We start from the raw sequence: 21,666 nt of genomic DNA, 5'->3' as shown, positions 1-21,666 counted from the left end.
ATCTACCAAATGTTTTGTGGTGAGATAAATGCTCCAAGCTGTAAATTAAGGGAGATAAATCACACACCCACCCTGCAGCCGAAAGGGTGATTCTGATCCACCAAATTCTGACTCGGGATCTCTCCTCCAAATGAACAAGACATCCCAAACTTTTCCAAACACAGATTGAAAGTCTTGCTTTCAATCTGCATTGACTTACGGAGATTCTCCTCCATACCTTCTTTCAAACCAATTCAATGACGAAGAAGTAGTTTTGCAGGAGAGAAAGAGAGCGAAAGCAAGAACGAGAGTGAGAGATGAAGATCATTACGAATAAAAGAGAATGCCAGAGCGAGAAAGAGAGATTCTTGAAGATCAGTTGGCGCAAGAGTGTGATTCTCAAAGACCCGCCAGTTAAAGTAGGTCTAATATGGAACCTAAAAATTGCCCATGCTTCTCAGTGATTTTTCATTTACTTAACACATTCCTTTCAACCATCTAATATGTATCTTCTAACCAATCAAACTAAGAGGCAAGTACTTAAAATCAAATTCAGGGTACGAACTACACATAAGGACCAAAATATATAAGAATGTACGCTCTCTACCAGCTTGATAGCAACTTTACATCTTGGAGCATTATCAGTCACCACTTGGATCACTTTAGGAGGCCCCACCTCATTTATGGCTTTCATCAATAATTGACCTATCTTAGCTCTGATTTTCCAATTTCCTGAATAGTCTTCAACATATGAGAAGACAGCAGCACAACTATCTGTTGCAAGTATATTAATTGAAGCATTGTAGTTTATATTACATTATTATTACTACATCAATTATAAATAATGGAAAAGCCATCAGTATGCCAAGTATCTTCAGTAGGAATCAATTTTTTTTTCAAAATTTTGCATTACCTAATGGAGCAACCAAGTCCTTGATTTGGGGCTTTATATCTCTTTGGTGCTTTATTGATGATTGCAACCATGTTGTGAGATTGTGGAGGATTCCTAAAAACATTTAATGAAATTCCAGATGCACATAATGCTTTTATGACTGACATTACAAAAAGAGTTCTTCAAGAGCACTTCAACAAACTATCGGCTTCAAACAAGTAGGCATGGAAATTTTTATGAGGACATCCCCTACTTTTGTCAACTTCTTGAGCCTCTTTTCAAATTCTTCCACATTCTTCAATATAGCAAGACATCACCAAATTTCTTTTTCTTTTTTTTTTCAAAAAAAACACCAAAAAAAATGTGCATGAATTTGAGTGTAGATGCTAATAAAAGTTTTCTGAAAATCTAGCGCTCCAAAGTTTGGCTCCCCCTAGGATTTTTTTGCCACCGTAAGAACCTCATAGAAATGCTTCGTCCAATAAAGGCTTCACAATCACCTTTTCTTTTGTCCTTGACAGAATCATAGGAATATCATGGTGGGGAGGGAAGGGATCTAGGTCTCGCACTTCTCAATTTGTTGATGATACTATCTTGTTTTTAAAGGATCATAGTCCTTCTGAATATTTTGGGTCTACTCCATGTTCTCGAGATGGTTCCAAGGCTTAAGATTAATATGGGGAATAGTGTTATCGCTGCTATTAATATGCTTGATGAGAATGTCAAAGAGTTGTTTGCGGAAGTGGGTCATAGTGTTTTGAATTAGCCAATGCGCTATCTAGGAGTCCCTTTGGGAGTAAACCTATATTAGTTAGTTTTTGGGATCTTGTTGTTGAAGGGGGATCTAAGATGACTAGATGGGCGGAAAGGTGCTCTTTTTTCTCTCACTGATAGAATTACTCTCATCCAGGCTTGTCTTTCTAGTATCCCTTTATACTTCCTTTTTCTATTTTTAAGATTGCAGTGGGGGTGGCTAGTAAGATTGAGAAGATAATGGGGGACATCTTGTGGTGTGTAGGGGAGCGTAGGGACCATCTAGTAAGTTGGGAAGTAGTGGGCAGATCTAAACGGGAGGCTGGTTTGGGTATTGAAAATTTAGTGTCTAGAATCTCAGCTCTTCTGGCTAAATGGCTTTGGCGGCTTCCACTAGAAAACTCTTCCTTGTGGCATGAAGTTGTAAAAAGTAAATATTTCTTAGATGAGAATGGGCGGGTTACTAATTTGAGATTTAGATGTTCAACAAAGTCCGTGGAAAGCTACTATCTAGTAAGTTAGGAAGTGGTGGGCAGATCTAAACGAGAAGCTGGTTTGGGTATTGAAAATTTAGTGTCTAGAATCGCAGCTCTTCTGGCTAAATGGCTTTGGCGGCTTCCACTAGAAAACTCTTCCTTGTGGCATGAAGTTGTAAAAAGTAAATATTTATTAGATGAGAATGGGCGGGTTACTAATTTGAGATTTAGATGTTCTACAAAGTCCATGGAAAGCTACTCTCAGATTTATCCCCTTTTCATTCTCCATATTAAATTCTTAGCGGGAAGGAATAGTAATATGTGCTTGGAAAGATCCTTCATTGGGGAACGTAGTTCTATCCACCTCTTTTCCTCATCTCTTTTGCTTGAGCTCAATCAGGATGGTTCAATTTCTTCTTTTGTTGTTGATCCAAGTGGTCCTTCACTTTCTTGGTATTTTCATTTTCATATGTTGTTGAATGATAGAGAGTTGGTAGAGCTACCCACTTTGCTAATCGTCTTGAATAACTGTCATTTTATTTGAAGGAGGATAACCAATCGTAGTCTTTGGATCCTTTGGGAGTTTATTCTTGCAAATCTTTTTGTGATTTTCTGACTTGATCTAATTCACCATTTCCTCTTTATAAAATCCATTTGGAAGGTGAAAATCCCCTCTAAAATTAGGGCTATTAGTTGGTTGGTTGTGTTGACAGAATTAATACTAATAACTTGTAGCAAGTCAAAATATCGTTGTAGGCTCTCTCCAAACATCTGTACTTTTTTTTAATTGTTCAGAATCTGCATAAATGCACCTTTTTATACATTGTGATTCTGCTTGGAGGGTATGGAATAAGTTATTTGGTTATCTAGGCAAATGTTGGGCAAGTTCAGAAGCAGTGGACTTTCTGGTGATTTCATTTGTTGGCTTTGGCAAGAAAAAGGAAAGGGCAGCGCACTGGAAATGTGCTTTCTTTGCAGTATTTTGGGACTGTGTATCAAGCGTAACGCACGCATTTTTTTAGGGAAGAAGACGTTGCATTTGCTGGTTTGGGAGAAGATACAATACTCGGCTTCTCTTTTGTGTCTGGGGCAGGGAAATTTTAAGGGGGTGAGCTTTTCTAATATTCAGCATGATTGGCATTACGTTTTAAATACTATGAGATGTTTTATTCTCCTGGCTGTACATTCTTAATCTATTAATAATATTCTTCTTTTGATAAAAAATAATCACATGCATATCAGCAATAACTTCATTTTCAACAACATGCTCATCATCATTAGAATTATTTTCTCCATTTATTAGTATGTTTTCATCACCAAAATCTTCTATTGGAATATATTTTTTTCTCTAAAGTGTCTTCAAAGACCATGTTAACAAGGCATAGGTTGCAAAAACTTAAAAAGACTGAATAATGCAACAATGGAAGACAGTGCAGCAGGCAGAATAGAAACAGGCAGTAGGTTAAAAGCTTGTCAATTGATATAATAAAATATGGATTTAGGGTAAGGACTAAAGAGCTTCTTGATTACAAACAAAATAAAATAAAAGAGATTTTTTTAATAAACCGAAAGTGTGACAGGCTTCCTTGTGCACACCTGCTGTTTTGGAACTTAAAAAATAAATAAATAAATAAAAGAGTTCTTTTCATCACATTAGTGCTTCTGAATTTAGATATTTATATCTCATATTTTATGAGGTATTTGGCAATTTGACTCTTAGTCCCTAGACTCCCTACTCACCCTACTCCCTGCCACGTACATGTTTCCTACCGGACCATGCCCACAACCTTGTTTAGTAAAAGAGATAATAATAACAACAGTAATAATAATTTTCAAAAAAACAAAAAAGGAAACAAGTTTGAACTTTAATGTAATGATCTTGGGACAACTCCAGTGAGGATAGCTCGCTTTGGCACACTAAACCTCATGATTTTGCCCTATAAAAAGCGCATCACAAGGTCAAAAGCGTAATGATCTGCACATGCCAACATCTCCCAAGTATATGCAAGATAGTGATACGCTCTCCCATCCGACAACACCCTCATCACAATGGCCCACACCTCTGTGTAGGATACACCCACATGACAATTCCCTAGGTTGCTCTAAATGTACGAGTCTTGGACTAACTTGGTGAAGTATTGGCCGCTTTGACCCATTGGGCTTCATTTGCCCCATAAAAGGTGTCTCACAAGGTTGAAGCCTCAACCATCCTTATGTGACCAAGATCTCACTCGTACACCGTCAAATAGCGACCCATTCATTCCTTCATGGCTTTATCATTTTCACAATCCTCCCTAAGAGAGTAAAATGAAGTCCAAAACTGAAAAATGATCCAAACTAACTGAAACATGATCCCTTCCACCAAACTAACTAAAACACAATTCCTTCCGCCAAACTTGAAACACGATCTGTCACCAAATGTTATGCCTCTTAGAAATAGGATAATCTTAACAAATGAATGATAAATGGGAGCAACAAGAATCAAGACTAGAACCTAGGGCCTCCTAGCAAAAAAAGCTCTAATACCAGGTTAGATAAACACATTACCCAAAAGCTTAAGGGTCCATTTGGCATCATTGCGGTTTTTCATTTTCTATTTTCGTTTCTATACAGTAATGAAAAATAAAATAAATAAAAGTTTGCTTACGTTGCTTGTTTCTGTTTCTGTTGTCGGTTTTCAACTGTTTTCAAGAAAACTAGAAACCAGATTTTCTGGTTTTTAGTTTTTTTGACAACTTGTTGTCAAAATATTATTGTATCCAAAATTAAATTTTTTATATTAAATAGTTCATTTCATGCATACTTTTGAAAATAAAATGATCATATGAATTTAAAATGTAATTAAATAAAAATGTCCAAAAATTATCAAAAAAAATAAATTATTATAATAAAGTCCATTTACAAAACAGTTTTTTACTATTTTTCAATCGTCATATTGTATTCTTGTAAAGTGAAAATAATTATAATAATTTTTATTTTTATTACAATATTTTTAGTCTTTATTATAATAATTATTCTTGTGCACTTGGTATGGCCTTTTTTTTTTTAATTGTTATTTTATTCAAGGACTAAAATAAGCATTTATGTAATCAAGTTTTCAATTTGTTTTATATTTAAAAATATTAACCAAACAAGTTTCTAGTTTTAGTTTTTAGTTTCTGTTTCTGATTTTTAACTTGATAATTCTTTATAGTGATACCAAACAGCTCCTAAGCTATTAAGTTGCCGGCCAACAATGTATATCAAGCCTTAACAGGAACAATCAAATTGGAACAAAAATTGTGGGGTAGTGATTTCTTGGTAACTAGGTCAAGACAACTATCGCCAGCCATTGCAAACCCACCACTTGCTGCCAGAGCACCACACTTCTTGCAATGATAAAAAACACTCAAGTTAGTAGTCACTTTCAGCTTTCCAACAATGGGATTTCCTGGAAGATCAAAATTTTTTGTGGATTTTTTGGCAGCCCATATAAAGTTCCTTTTAACAAAAGCTTGTGCTAGCTTTTATCAGACCCATACTCATGCAAGGTGATGCAAGGAAGAGAGTTGTCATCAACAGGAAATCCTTCGACCTTGTGCTCAACAGCACTTGACGGCGAGTGCATCAACCTTCCCAGAATTTCCAAATATAAAAAAGAAAGATCTCCATCTTCCTAGAGGTGGAGGAATTCATGTGGCTCCTTGCTGCCTATGATGAAATATAGAATTGCATAAGGGAGAGGATCTTGCCTCCTTCATGACTTTCTGCACAAGGACCAAAGAGAAAACCTCGACAAAAGTAGTACCAGGATAAGTGACCTACTAGGAAGTCCTCTTATTGCACCCCTTCTTAAAATAGGAGGGGTGATTTGGACCATTATTTTGATTTAAATGGTGGGTTACTTATAGATGAGGTTCACGAACAAGGAGGTTTTGGATCATATTACTCAAATTTTATGAGTGTGCCTTCCTTGCAATATCCATCTTGCCGAATGATCTAAAGGGAGGTCTTAGTTCGGGGAATGATAAAGCAAAATAAGGATAAGACAAGATTGAGCAGAGCAAGATCAATTTCTCTCCTTTTATGTTTCACTTTCAACATTTAGTGGATTAAAAGGGTAAGTGATTTGTCAACGAGGGAAAGGAAGTCCATTTGGATGGTGGCAGTAAAATCAAGGCTAGGAAGGAGCAAAGGGAGCTAGATAATTTTCATTGTATCAATATGATGGGAAAGGTTTGAAACAAGGTTTTCTTCAACAAAGTTTTATTGGAGGCATGCAATTGTAGTGTGGGTTTCGTTTAGGCTTTGTTCCAAGGGTGGGCAAGTGCGGTTTGGGTTGTCTCTTCTCTTTGTTTTAATTTTCTTTTTTGATGATATCTTGTCCTCTCTTGTGTATTATTATTTTTTTCTCTTAATATATATTATTTTACTATTATCTTTAAAAAAAAGGAGAGATAAAAAGGAAGAGAGAGAAGGGGAGAGGGAGGGGGAGAGCAAGAGAGAGAGAGAATGCTTCAACTCATGGAGAATAGATTTGGTAAATTTGTGCCCTAACCTAACAAAGATCAATGCAGGAGATCGACAATACTTAGACTTTCCAAAAGATTTTGAATCGAGGGTTGGAGCAAAATCTCTTTCACCGTGATTGAATTGAAGATGAGTGAACCCTAACCAAAAACCAAACTCCAAGGCTTTGCCGACGATGCAAGAGTCCTTGATCAACTCGTACCAATTACAATCAAGTTACCCTCTCTATTCAAGTAACCGATTCCATCAGAGTCAAGTTTCCCGGTCCTCATAGCAATTGTACCATAGAGAATGCTTCAACTCATGAAAAATAGATTTGGTAAATCTATGCCCTAACCTAACAAAAATTAATGCAGGAGATTGGCAGTACTTAGACTTTCCAAAAGATTTTGAATCGAGGGTTGGCGCAAAATCTCTTTCACTGTGATTGAAATGAAGACGAGTGATCCCTAACCAAAAACCAAACTCCAAGGCTTTGCCAACAATGCAAGAGTCCTTGATCAACTCGTACCAATTGAAAATCAAGTTACCCTCTCTATTCGAGTAACCGATTCCATCAAAGTCAAGTGTCCCTATCCTAATAGCGATTGCACCATCAACACCATTCCCAAGGTTGTCCAAAGGACTTAGAAGCAACGGTTAGAGAAGACAAGTGAAGAAACGTGATCCTTTGCATGCGTCGTTCAGTCATTAAGTATCAAATGATCATCTTCTTGAAATTTCTAGGCCAAGCCCCCTTCGGCTAAGGTTTTTACTAGTTTCATGGAACTAGGGGTGGGCCTTAGATTGGGCACCTCCAACATCTTATGAGATTTTTCGTTTGAACTCTCCCTATCTCAGCCCATGTCCCCACCCCCTTTGCCAGCCCAACACCTTTGCTCCCTTGTCATCTTATGAAGGCCCAACCTGTGCCAAGAAAACTCAAGTCTGCTTTGGGACTCCTGTTTTGACTCATCTCAAGCAAGCCAACAAATCTAGTTGGCAATCCAACTAAAAATCTTCATAGTCCTTGGAGGAGGAAGAGCGTTTAGCACTATTTCCAATTTTGTTTCCATGCTCCATTGACATTAACCTGCAGGATAGCGCTTCCTCCCTTTGTATTGACGACAGTTGGACATCGATAGCACTAGTTTCAAATAGTATGTGGCCTACTGGGTTCTTCACAAGATGGAGTTAGTTTAGGAAGAGATTGGTCATTTGAATGTCTTGAAGATAAGACCATGTGTTTAATTGAAGAAACTAAGAAGAGAGGAAAGAAAACTCTCAATCAAAAACCTTAGGGCAACAATCGAAAGAAGGATGCAAACAAGGAACTTAAGAGATGAGGAAGAATTTTCATACTACGGAATGATAATGCAGTGGATCTAATGGATCATTCTCTAAATGCCTTCTTGGCTTCTAAAGAACTCGGAGGGCAGCTTTATTTGGACTTCCGCTGGGGTTTATTATCCAGTGAGAGCTCTTCTATGCAATTCCTGGAGGTTAGAGACCAATGGATGCCCCTTGGGTCATCAGGGGAAACTTCAACATGGTTTTATATCCCCATGAAAGGAGTGAGAGAACGTCAAAGACAACTAGCATGCAGGAGTTCCATGAATTTGCCATCATTGACCTCCCCCTCATTGGTGGCCCCTTCATGTGGTCAAACTCCAAGGAGACTCCCTTATTCTAAAGGATAATTTCCACATAGTAGGAAGAACATTTCCCTAAGGTTACTCAATTATTGCTCTCACAACCCATCTCAGACCACCTCCTTAGGGGCTAATTCCTTTCCAGTTTGAGAAAATGTGGCCCAAGTATGACGATTTTGATGAACAAGTCAACCAGTGATGATCTGATCTACGTCTCACGGGGAAGGCAAGCTTCACAGTTGCCTTGAAATTGAAGAAGCTGAACAAAAAAATTGAAATGGTGGAACAAGAATACCTTTGGCAACATACACTTGAAAAAGACTGTGATCCTCAAGGGCATTAAGGAGCTGGACGACAAAGAGCTTGGACAGGGCCTTAATGCCAAGACCAAGGCTTGAAGATTTCTACACTCAGAAAGGAGCTTGCTGAACTCATTAACATGGAAGAAATTGCTTGAAGACAAAAATTCAGCACCCTTTGGTTGAAAAGGGGAACACAAATACCAGATTCTTCCACCTGCTAATGCTCACAAAGGTTCAACATGTTGACAAGAATTTATGTGGAGCTGGAGATTCTAGTTGAAGAAGGGGATATCAAAAAGGACATAGGAATTTGTTATTTTATAAGAACAACTACACCAAACCAAAAACATGGGGACCAACAGTTGACATTAATTTCAGCAACCTCTGCACCTCTCCAGTGTGGTGGCTTGGAAGGCCCTTTGATGAGGAGGAAGTTTTTCAAGCTCGTAAAGCTGCAAATACAGCAGCCGGCCCTTACAGTTTCACCTTGGATTTTTTCCCAAAAGAATTGTGGTCTTCTCAAGCAGGATATAATCTGTAATTCTGTATTATTTATGAGTTTTCGAGAATAGGAAAATTTAGGACTAGTATCAAACTCAACCTTCGTCACCTTGATTCTCAATAAAATGGGGGCTTGCAACATCAAAGATTTCTGCCCAGTCAGCTTGGAAGGCAGCATTTATAAGTTCCTTTCCAAAGTCCTCACTGCAAGGCTTAAAATTGCAGTTTCAGAAGATATCAAACAGCACCAGCATGCCTTTGTAGCAGACAGGCAGATCATGCACACCACCCTGATCACAGACAAAGTTGTGTATGCCTACAAGAAAAGAGGAATGGTTCGCAAGCTGGACATGGAGAGGCATTTGACCATGTGAATTGGAATTTTATCCTTCATATTCCCAGAAGAATGGGCTTTGGGGAATTCTGGTGTAGCTAGATCGATCAAAATATTTCTATCCCTTCCTTCTCAATGCTCATTAATGGCTGCCCTTCGGAGAATTTTCATTCATCTCAAGGTCTGGGGCAAGGGGACCCCCTTCCCCTCCCTCTTGTTAATCATGATTATTGAAATGTTGAGCCTTCTGATAATAAAGCTACTGAAGGAGGCCTCCTTAAAAGGCTAAGTATCCGAAAGATGATGTAGAACAGGTAAGGGTGGCCTAGTCCTACGGTTCAACCCTCACAAGCTCATACACTCAATAAACTTTAAATTAAGAATTTAATTATCCGAGCATAAACACAATAAACCAAATGACATTTCACATGTTTTGGGATTTTGAAAGGGTGTACGATGCTGTTCTGAAATAAGTCCCAAGAGTTCTTTCACTAAGGAATCAAGTGTTATTTCAATATTTCAAGAAGTAAATTGTGTGTTTAGCACAGCAGTATTCCACAATTGATTTAGACTAGCAAGCAGTAATATTGAAAGTCTAAGGATTCAGATATGCTATTCAAGTTTTGGAATTCAAAATTTCAGACAAAGGGTTTATCAAATATGAAAGTGCAGAATTTGAAACTAAGGTTTAGTAATAGCAGGGGCTGTAAGATATAACAGGGGTTCAAACAGAAACTGAAGTTACCACAAGAATCTATGGATGCTTGACGTTGTTCAACACAAGTCTTAGACTACGTCAAAAAATTCCTTGGAACAAACTTTGAAACACCGAGACGAACGCAGCAATGTAATGGAGGGGAAGTGGTTGTGTTGGGGGGGGGGGGGGGTATTTTGGTGTGGCCGTGTGGATGCGTTGGAGGATAGTTAGAACTCGTTTGAAGTTCTTCATGCACACTTTGAAATATGGATATGTACGCAGCAAATGAAATGATGGATTGGTGGCCTTGGGGTAGGGGTGTACAAAAATTACCCGAAAAACTGAAAACCGGACCGAAACCGAACCAAAAGTATAAGCAGTTCGGTTTTTCGGTTTTCGGTTTCAGCTTTCAAAAAGTAAAATGCTCAGCTTCGGTTTCGGTTTTATATGAAACCGAACTGAAAAAAAACCGAAAACCAATTTATATAAAATATATATATATATATATATAATATGGTTAGTATAAATATATAGCAATAACGGGATTAGGGTTTTCACTTTTCACTTTTCAACTTTTCACTTTCACGCCGCCTCCGCCTCCGCCTTCTTCAGTTCTCTTCTTCTCTCTGCGACTCTCCCCTGGACCGGTGGACCCCTAGTGCCTTTGACTCCTTGCGCCATCCACGTGCGTCCGGCGTCGTCTGAGTTGTCTCTCACTCTCACTCTCACTCTCACTCTCTCTCGTCTAATCATCTGCGATTCCCCCACCTGCTAGCCAGCACCCAGCGGCCAGCACCAATAGCCACGGCCCATGCTGAATCTGCCTCTCGAGTCTCGGCACTCTCCGGCGTCTCCGCTATCGTTTCGTCGTCTCTTACTCTCACTCTCACTCTCTCAGTCTCTCGTCTGCGATTTCCCCCCTGCTAGGTTGCTGCCTCTCCGTCGCTCCGTCTCTCACTCTTGCCTCTCTCGGACTCTCAGCCTTTGAGCTGCACCAGCAGGTCCAGCACCACTGCCACACACCACCTCTGCCTGGGGCCTGCGGCTCTGCCTCCCTCCCATGTCTTCAGAGTTCAGAGCAGCTGTAAGTTTATATGTTTTCTTTTGGGATGTAGATGTAGTGCCATAGTGGGCTGTGTAACTGTGTTCATGTTAATCTCACATGAAATGTGATGTAGATCAGTAGATGGAGTGAGTTGAATGTGTTGAGTTTGTTGACTTGCCTTATTTTATGTTTTCATTTTAATCTTTTCAAAGTTTGACAGTCTAAGTATATGAAACAGATTTGTGAACATATGTTTTCTTTATTGGTATAAACATTAATATTACAACACTTTGAATGTGTTTTTTTCTTGTGTTAAATAGGAGGAATATTTAAGATCCCTTCCTGTCTGTGAAGTGTGAAAATATAATTTCTTTTTTTCTATGTTTCAACTTTCAATTAGTCAATTAATTAAATTTCACATATTTTATTAGGTTAGCTTAAACATGCCTCATATAATGAATTTGCACTTCTACATGATTTTTATAGATGTCTGAATTTGAGGACAACACAAGTCTTAATACAACTCCTTGTTCGAGCCCATACCCAGGTCCAAGTCCATGCATGAATACAGAATCAGTAAATAATGCTGCTACTTCAAAAACAGAATTGGGTGAGAAGAAAAAGTTTAAATCAAGATCAGAGGTATGGGATCATTTTACTAGATTATGTGTTGATAACAATGCAGAGGTTAAAGCTCAATGTAAATATTGTCCAAAAGTATTTTGTGCTGATTCAAGAAGAAATGGAACAAGAGTCTTGTGGAATCACTTGAATTTATGTGCTAAGTATCCCTATAGGAGACCTCGTGATCGTAATCAATCACAAATTAACTTCAAACCAGAAACAAAAATGGAAGAAAAGCAATTAACATGCCAAAAGTATGATGCTAATGTTCTTAGAAAAGCTTTGGCATATATGGTGATAGTGGATGAACTACCATTCAAATTGATAGAGGGACAAGGTTTTAAATATTTTTTTTAGCCTCATGGAACCTAGATTTAAGGTTCCATCACAAGTGACAATGGAAAGGGATTGTCTTCATTTATATAGAGAAGAGAAAAAGAACTTGAAAAAAAAATTGAAACATAATTGTCAACAAGTTTGCCTTACAACAAACACTTGGACTTCTTTACAGAATGTTAGTTACATGTGTCTAACTGCACATTTTGTTGACATTGAATGGAGGTCACATAAAAGAATTTTAAGTTTTGGTCCAGTTCCTAATCATTAAGGGGAAGTGTTAGGTTTTGCTATTGAGAAAGCTTTGTTGGATTGGGGAATAGATAAAGCTTTTACTATTACTGTAGATAATGCAAGTTCTAATGGTACAACCATCGGTTACTTAAAGAGGAGAGTGAACAATTGGAAGGGTAGTGTGCTCAATGGTGAGTTCTTGCACATGAGGTGTGTTGCACATATCATTAATTTAATTGTGCAAGATGGATTGAAACTTGTTGGAGATTCGGTACTTCGAATTAGGCAAGCAGTAAAATATATTAGGCAATCACCTGGTATAACTGCTAAATTTAAAGAGTGTGCAGATGAGGAAAAGGTTGATTGTAAAAAACATTTGTGTTTGGATGTGCCTACTAGATGGAATTCTGCATATATGATGTTGGACACTGCTCAAAAATTTCAATAATTTTTTGATAGATATGATGAAAAAGATCGAGATTTTACACTTGATCTTTCGAGAGATGTTGGGAAAGGAAAGCCAATGGAAGATGATTGGGATAGCGTGAGGAAGATGGTGCAGTTCTTAGGATGTTTCTATCACTTCACTTTGCGTGTTTCTGGTTCTAATTATGTCACTTCTAATACTTTTTTCCATGAAATTTGCATGGTTAATGCTTTTTTGGAAAATTGGTGCAATAGTGATGATTTTGATTTAAGTGAAATGGCATTAAAAATGAAACATAAATATGATGATTATTGGGGAAATCCAGAAAAACTGAATATGATGGTGTTTGTTGCCACCATTCTTGATCCTTGATACAAGTTAAGAGTATGTAGATTGGGGCCTTTCTCAACTGTTTCCTCCTCCTACATCTTCAATTTTGAGTAAAAAGGTGAAGGATGTTATTTATTCAATGTATGATGAGTATAAAAATGGGGGTAGACAATTCCAATGCAGTGGACCTAGTGATAAAACTGCCGAAGTTAGCTCTAGTTCTTCTAGTGGTATCACTAGTATGGATTATATGGTGGGTGATGACGAACCAGGAAGGAAGATAAGGATGCTTATGCTAGATAAATTCAAAAGGCATAGGTCAAAAAAAGAAGGTGGAAAGGGCAAGAGTGATCTTGATAGGTATCTTTCCGAGGCACTTGAAGAGGGTAGTCAAGAATTTGATATTTTAGGATGGTGGAAGAAGAATAATCCAAGGTTTCCTACCCTTTCACAGTTGGCACGTGATGTTTTGGCTATCCCCATAGCTACTGTTGCCTATGAGTATGCATTTAGCACAGGAGGTAGTGTTCTTGATTCTTTCAGGACATCATTGACTCCTAAGATTGTGGAGGCTCTTATATGTTCTCAAGATTGGTTGCGAAATTCACCAGTATAGTGAACTATGAAGAAAGCCTTGAAGAACTTGATAAACTTGAGAAAGGTAAAACATAATTTCTTACGACATTTTTTCACATTTTCTAGCTGTGTTATTCAAATTATTGTTTTCTATTTATTTTCTCTAATTCATTGACTTTTTCTTTCAATTCATTTCAGAATTTAATCAAATTGGCATGGATGATTTATTGGTAAGATTATGTATTCATCTCTTTTTATGAACAATTGAACATTGATCGTCAATTTAATTTTATCTTGTTATAACTGACATATTGTTTCATTTTATTAGGAACCATAAATGATGAATGATGCTTGCATGGAGATTTGAGAATTGAGGCTACAATCTTGAAGATTGAAGAATGTAAATGGAAGAACAATTAGAATGTATGTTATGTATTTGTAACTTGGGATTTTTTTTTTTTTATTTATTGTGAATGTTTGCTTACTTTTATTAAAGTGTCCAAGGATTGGGACATTGTGATTAATTGGTATGTAATTCTTTTTTATGGTAGGAGCTACTAATTTAGGAACAATGAGAACAGGGGCGATTTTTTATTTGCATTTCTGGAATTCCTACAGGCTGTGTTTGGATATGCAGTATTGTTTTTCCTGCAGGTTATGTTTGGTTCCTGCAATTTTGTGGGTTCTGTTTCCTGCAATTTTGCATTTTTTGGATTATCCTGTACTCCTGCAGCTTGGTACAGGGTGGGATTGCTGGTTATTGCTTGTATTTAGCTGGCCTTTGAGCCCCTGTATGCCCAGGTTGTTGTGTAAATTTTGTTACTTTGTTTAGAATTGGAGCTTTGGCCTCCTTGCTGGGATATGTCCAGTTTTTCTGTAAATTTCTTTTTTATCAATATAATTTATCATTTACAGATAAAAAAAACAATGAGAAAAAGGTTCAACAAGACAAATTATAAAACAATTTAACAGATTTTATTACGTTAAAATTATAAAACACTAAAAATTCAAAATGCCCAATAGATTAACAATCTTATGAAAAATAAAGGTTAATTTTTTTAAAAATCGGTTAAAAACCAAAGAACCGGAACCAAACCGCGAAATTTTTGGTTTTCAATTGAAGCTCAACTTCGGTTTGGTTTCGGTTTCAGTTTCGGTTCGAAATTTCAAAACCGATTCGGTTCGGTTCGGTTTGGTTTTGGTCAAAACCGAACCGCACCGAACCGTGTACACCCCTAACTTGGGGTATAACTTGGTGATGGCCGTGTGGGTGATGGAGGGAAGTCGTGAAGGTGGGATAGGGATGGAGTTGCTAGATAGAATAGTGGTCTCTCACCACCTGATCTCCGGGGAGAACAACGTAGCCTCTCACTACACAATCACAAGGATTGGACAAAGCTTAACAAGCTTCAACAAAGGAATTTCCTTTCAATATCAATATTCAAAACTTAGCTTTTGTTCTTACAATGAAGGGATATATATAGCTAGCATGGGGGAACAAAGCATTATTAAGCTTAGCTAGCATGGGGTGACAAAGACATTAAACAACTAACAATTCCCACACAAGCATGGGAGACACAAATAATAAAAGACACCAACTTACTAGACACATTAATTACTCTTACAAATCACAAACAAAATAAATGCTCCAACTTTCTAGACACAATAAATACTAAGCACAACTTACTAACAACTCCAACTCACTAGACATACACAATTTCCTTACATACACATGCAAGCAAGTTGTCTTGCATGTTTACAAATTAAATACAAACAAAAGTCAAAGGGAGGCCCAATTCGTGTGGGCCCAATGGAGCCTTGTGGGGCCCACAATACCGTGTGGGCCCCACATGGGTCTTGAACTCGGACTTGCTTTGGCATCTCTACTCGGGTCTTTCTCACACTAAAAAGTCTTCAAATAATCCATTCAAAATCTACAAACAATTATGAACCGATGTGGACATCGGGAGGTCATCCACATGTCATCATGTCAGCAAAGGAAATGTGGACATCGGGAGGCCATCCACATGTCACAACATCTGAAAATGACATAGTTAGGGCATGCTGATCCCCATCAAAAGATTAGTACAAAACTCTTAGTCTCAACATCTTTTCGCAATGACACCATTTTTTGTGAGGACCCTAAGCAAATCTTCGACATCAGGCGCATTATCCTCAAGTTTGAAGCAATTTCCTGCTTGAAGGTAAGTTTGGGTAAAGGTGAAATTATTCCAGTGGGGATGAGTGAAGGTGGACCTTTCCTTGCTAGCCTATTAAGGTGTAAGCCAGGGGCTTTTCTTATACCTATCTCAGTCTTCCTCATAGGTGTCAAATTTAAAGATGAGTGAGTTTGGGAACTTCTCCATCAAAGATTTTTTAGGAAACTCAATGGTTGGAAAAGGAACCACCTATCAAAAGGGGTGAGACTCACCCTCATCAAAAGAACCTTATCCAACCTTGTTTATTTTATGTCTTTCTTCCCTATCCCTAGTTTAGTTGTGAAGAGGTTGGAAGGTATTCAAAGGAGATTCCTCAATGTCCTCTGGAAGCACGGGTGAGGAATTTAAATATCATCCCGTTAAATGTGGGGTGGTTAAACAACCTAAATAAAAGGAGGAATTAAAATCTCTTCCTACTTTCAATAATGCCTTCCTAGGGAAATGGTTCTTGGAATTCACAAAGGAGAAGAATCATTTTTGGATGAAAGTCAGTGCCTCTAAATATGCTTTACACAATAATGGTTGGGCTGCAAAAGAGATGAGTAGAGCTTATGGTGTTGGTTTTTGGAAATTCACTAGGAGAGGATGGGATAATTTCTTCTCTCATTTATTTTCTGTGGAAAACGAAGAGAATATTTTCTTCTGGCATGATACTTTCACACCCAATGAAAAAAATCAACTAACCTATCGCTCATCACATTATCCTCAAGTTTGAAGCAGTTTCCAGCTTGAAGGTGAGTTTGGGTAAAGGTGAAATTATTCCAGTGGGGATGAGTGAAGGTGGACCTTTCCTTGCTGGCCTGTTAGTGTGTAAGCCAGGGGCTTTTCTTATACCTACCTCAGTCTTCCTCATAGGTGTCAAATTTAAAGATGAGGGAGTTTGGCAACTTCACTATCAAAGATTTTTCAGGAAACTCAATGGTTGGAAAAGGAACCACCTATCAAAAGGGGTGAGACTCACCCTCATCAAAAGAACCTTTTCCAACCTTGTCTTGTTTATGTATCTCTTCCCTAACCCTAGTTCAGTTGTGAAGAGGTTGGAAGGTATTCAAAGGAGATTCCTCAATGTCCTCTGGAAGCACAGGATGAGGAATTTAAATATCATCCCATAAAATGTAGGGTAGTTAAACAACCTAAATAAAAGGAGGATTAAAATCTCTTCTTACTTTCAATAAGGCCTTCCTAGGGAAATGGTTCTCAAAATTCACAAAGGAGAAGAATCATTTTTGGATAGGGAAGAGAGAAAAAGCATGAAAAAGAGAAGAGGCTAGCCAACCATCAACTAGAGAAGAAAGCTCAAACAAATGTTAAATGCAAGGATGTGTTTAACCAACTACAAAAAGTGTATGAACAGCCTCAAAAAAAATAATAAAATAAATAAATAAAACAACAACAACAACAACTCGGCAACCAGTTGCATTCCAACCTGTGTGCAAAGCCATTCAACCAATCCTTTCAGCACATCATCAATGGCAGCGATTTTTTGCTTCGAATTTGAGGCTTCTCCATTTGCAATGGCATCTTCCTGGGACTTTGGCCTAGCACTAATATTTTTCAAAAAAAAAAAATAAACAAAAGGAAAGAGAGGCACATTGCACAGAAATGCAGTTTGTTAAGTTTCTTAAGGCTTGGAATTTCACCATACAGATTGCCATCTTTAAGTACCTTACAATCATAGAGAGTATCTTGCAGCTCTTCTCTTGTATATACCAATTACCTTTCCAGAGCAGTCTGTAAATAGGAAAAATTGTAGATCATTTAGTTGTCATTAATTAATTTAATCTAAGAAAAAAACTATATCATGCAGTTACAAGCATCACAATATTTATGTTTGAAGAGAAAGCAGGGTAAGCTGTCCCACATATTCTGCTGCAAATGGTGATCATTGACCAACTGTGAATTGGCGAAATTAAAGAAGGAAAACTAACAATTTAGAGTGCTGCGCATGTGAACAATTAAATCAACTCCATTAATCAAGAAATTACGATGTAAACTGATCTTTGATTGCTCAAATAAATAGACGGTTTTTTATTTTATTTGAAGGATAAATAAATAGATGTTTTGAGTGCATAAATGTTGCAACTGTCCAACTGGCATACTCCACAGGGAATATGGCTAAAACCATTGAAGCAAGAAGGCAACAATAGTAATTATACAAAAAGACAATGAGAACGGTGAATCAAACTCTAAAAGTGGCACTCCCACATCTTAATAAAGAATTGCAAATCAATATCATAACATTAATGTTATCTGTCCTTAACTCTAAGGTTACGTTTGGTTCACTTAATGTCTATTCCTAAGAATAAAATGGTCAAAACATAAGAATTAATAGCTTGTAAAAGAAGATACCATTTCATAACAAAGCTAATGACAATCGCAAAAAATTTTATAAATCAATAACATCGAATAGGCAAGGAGCAACTATTACTAATTTTTTCACCATGGGAATATCTATTCCAATCCTATTCCATGTTAGAAGGAACAACTCAAGCTATTGCATGAGTGTTCTTTCTAAATTATTGAATCCCTATACAATTTTTATTACATTCCCATCTCATTCCACTCTATTTAATAGACATTCCAGAAATCAAACATAGCTCAAGTATTTATGAGTTTGCCCATCCAAGATTTCAGCTAACAGCATTACTACTGAATCATGTCTAAGAGTATCGGAAACTTAACTTTTATACGGGAATAATGCACATTTTTAATATCAGTCAAGTAATTATTCTTAAAAGTAGCAGGGCAAATCAGCTAAGCAATAATTCGAAGTTAACTTGTAACTATTTAACTAACAATAGTCAAATTTTAAAAATTTATCATATTCAGTTTTGACTGGTTTGGTAATTCCCCATTAGTTTGATGACTAAAACATTTACAAAAGCATAACCAAGGTTCTTTCAAACATGCTGAGCAGTATTTTCACTATTTCAATTCATAATTTTCTCCTACTCAGGAGTACTGTTATTGGGGTTGACGGAACATGCATGAAGCTTTAGCAGTAAATGGGGTTGAGGAGAATGCTCAAAGGAGACAGGAGAAAGGAAGTGTCTGAAGGCCTTTTTTAGGTAAGGGGACTGACACACATGCCATCACCCAAAAGTGTAAACAACTTCTGGGGACGCAAATGCTACCTTATAAACTTAACACTGCCACTCCTACTAGTACTCAATGTTTATGATTTGAGTATTAAGTTTTCCTTGATAAAGGTTTGTAGAGAAAGGTTTTTGGGATAAAGTGGGGGAAATGGGTTAAGGGTAGTAATTCTGTTATTCTAAATGATTGTGAGGGGAAGCCCAAAGCTTCGTAGTGCTCCCGGGGGTGTTAATCAAGAGTTTCAGTTGTCTCCCTTTCTTCTCATGCAAACAACTGATTGATGTTTAGAGTATCCTATTTTTGAAGATAGATAAATTTGTATAAAAGTGGGATGGCAGGCACTGATTTGGATTTCAGTTGGGAGATGGTTTGTGTTGAATAATTGGGTAAAATGGAAGACCTTACCTCAATGTTAGGTCTCTCCCTTTATTTATAATATATGTCAAGTACAATACCAATGACATAATACACACTTATTAACATAACTCTAACACATAATAATAATGCCAAACGACTAAATAACCAGTAACACTCCCCCTCAAGCTGGAGCCTATATATCATATGCTCCTAGCTTGTTACAAATGAATTTCACATGAGCACCCCCAAAGGCTTTAGTGAATAAATCAGCAAGCTGAAACTCAAACTTCACATAAGTGGTTGTAATGAGCTTTTGTACAAGCTTCTCCTAAATAAAGTGGCAATCAACTTCAATGGGCTTTGTTCACTCATGGAAGACCGGGTTGAAGGCTATATGAATAGCAGCTCGATTCTCACACATTAACTCCATAGGCTAAGAACGCGGAAAACCTAATTCTTTCAACATGTTCTTCAACCAAACAAGTTCACATGTAGTGTGCACCATAGCCCTATACTCTGACTCAGCACTTAACCTAGCCACCACAGTTTGTTTCTTACTTTTCCAAGACACCAAATTACCACCGACAAAGATACAGTAGCCAGGTTGTGGATCTTCGGTCAGAAGGCGACCCGGCCCAATCTGCATTTGTATATCCTTGAATATGAGTATGGCCCTAATCCTAATATAAGAGACCTCTCCCTAGTGCACCTTTGAGATATCTCAAAATGCGAAGTACTACATCCCAATGACTTGTTCTCAGGGAATCGAGAAACTAACCCACAACACTTGTTGCGAAGGATATATCTAGTCAAGTGACTGTAATATAATTCAACTTTCCAATTAGTCTTTAGTACCGTCTTGGGTTAGGCAACAAATCACCCATATCTAGTAGTAATTTATTATTGGGATCCATGGGTGTATCAACAGGTTTGGATCCCAATAGCCCTGTCTCACTAAAAGATCAAGAACATACTTCCTTTGAGACAAGACAGTTCCTATATAAGATCTCGATACTTTTATACCAAAGAAGCACTTCAATGGTCCCAAATCCTATCTGAAACTTAGTTCGTAGGAAATGCTTTAGGCTTTAAATACCTTGATCATCATCATCAGTAATCACAATATTATCCACATACACGATAAGCAAAATCCTTCCGAATGGAGTACGGCGATAAAATACAAAATTATCTACTCCACACCATTGAAGACCAAATTCAAGTACTACAGTATTGAAGTGACCAAACCATGCCCTTGGAGACTATTTTAACCCATATAGTGACTTCTTGAGCCGACACAATAAGCCTAACTCCCCTTGAGCAACAAACCCCGATGATTACTCTATATAGACCTTCTCCTGAAGATCATCACGTAGGAAAGCATTCTTCACGTCTAAGTGGTGCAAAGGCAAATGATAGGTGGTGGCTAAGGAGATGAACAAACGTGCTACAGCAAGTTTAGCTACAAGGGAGAACGGGCCTAAATAGTCCAACCATACACCTGAGCATATCCCTTAGCAACAAGGTGGGTCTTCAATCAAGCCAAGGAACTATCTGGATTAACCTTCACAGTGTACGCCCAATACACCCAACAACAACCAACCACAGATTTATCAGGAAGAAGATGTACTACGTCTCAAGTATCATTATCCTATAAAGCATGCATCTCTTCTATAATTGCATTCCTCCACCCAGAATCGGACAGGTCTTCAAAAATAGATTTTGATTGACCAACAGAAGACAAAGTACTAACAAAACAGTAATATGAGGGTGACAAAAAATCATAACAAACAAAATTAGAGATTGAATGTTGGGTACAATTACATTTACCTTTTCGAATAGCAATGGGTGGATCAACATCTTGGAAAATAGGATAATCTGACGAGGAAACTAAAGGGTGGAAGCTAGAGGAGGCTCTCCTTCCTTGAGTCGGCATGTGTATATTTGCAAATTTGGATGATCCAAGCAAAGACAAGGACTCAAACTGGATGAAGATATTGGAGGATTAGGCACAAATATTAGGTTAGGATCTAGAAGACAAGGTAGAGGAAGGGACCCATTCAGGTCAACGGAACTCAAGGAATCAGACTAGTATGGTGTAGACTTAAAAAAGATGACATCAGCAAAGACAAAGAATCAATGTAAAGCAAGGCTATAACATCGATATCCCTTTTGAGTATAGGAATACACTAGAAAATGCATTTGATAGCACAAGGATCCAACTTATCCGTTCTTTGAGGGGGAAGGGAGAACAAAAGAGCCTTAGGGAAGATAACAGAATATGGGATTTTACCACCAAGGATGAGAGAGCAAGCAATGAGCACAACATCGCTCCAAAAAATTTTGAGGAC

At 37.6% G+C, this 21,666-nt stretch overlaps 1 protein-coding gene across 4 annotated transcripts in view; it reads right to left on the bottom strand.

The window, feature by feature from the left end:
* The window catches only part of LOC131155491 (V-type proton ATPase subunit H), a 46,656-nt gene that overhangs the window by 11,461 nt on the left and 13,529 nt on the right, over positions 1-21,666 (bottom strand). For all 4 annotated transcript variants that reach the window (XM_058108683.1, XM_058108684.1, XM_058108682.1 and 1 more), the window contains exons 6-7: positions 17,531-17,596; positions 17,292-17,409 (exon numbers count right to left, since the gene is read on the bottom strand). In XM_058108683.1, coding sequence (XP_057964666.1) covers positions 17,292-17,409; positions 17,531-17,596 — 184 coding nt within the window. The remainder of the gene's footprint in view (positions 1-17,291; positions 17,410-17,530; positions 17,597-21,666) is intronic.

The sequence above is a fragment of the Malania oleifera genome, chromosome 5, assembly GCF_029873635.1.
Source record: "Malania oleifera isolate guangnan ecotype guangnan chromosome 5, ASM2987363v1, whole genome shotgun sequence".
Classification (NCBI taxonomy): Eukaryota; Viridiplantae; Streptophyta; class Magnoliopsida; order Santalales; family Ximeniaceae; genus Malania; species Malania oleifera.
The sequence above is the reverse complement of the archived record's forward strand: the minus strand, read 5'-3'. Positions and strand labels throughout refer to the sequence as shown.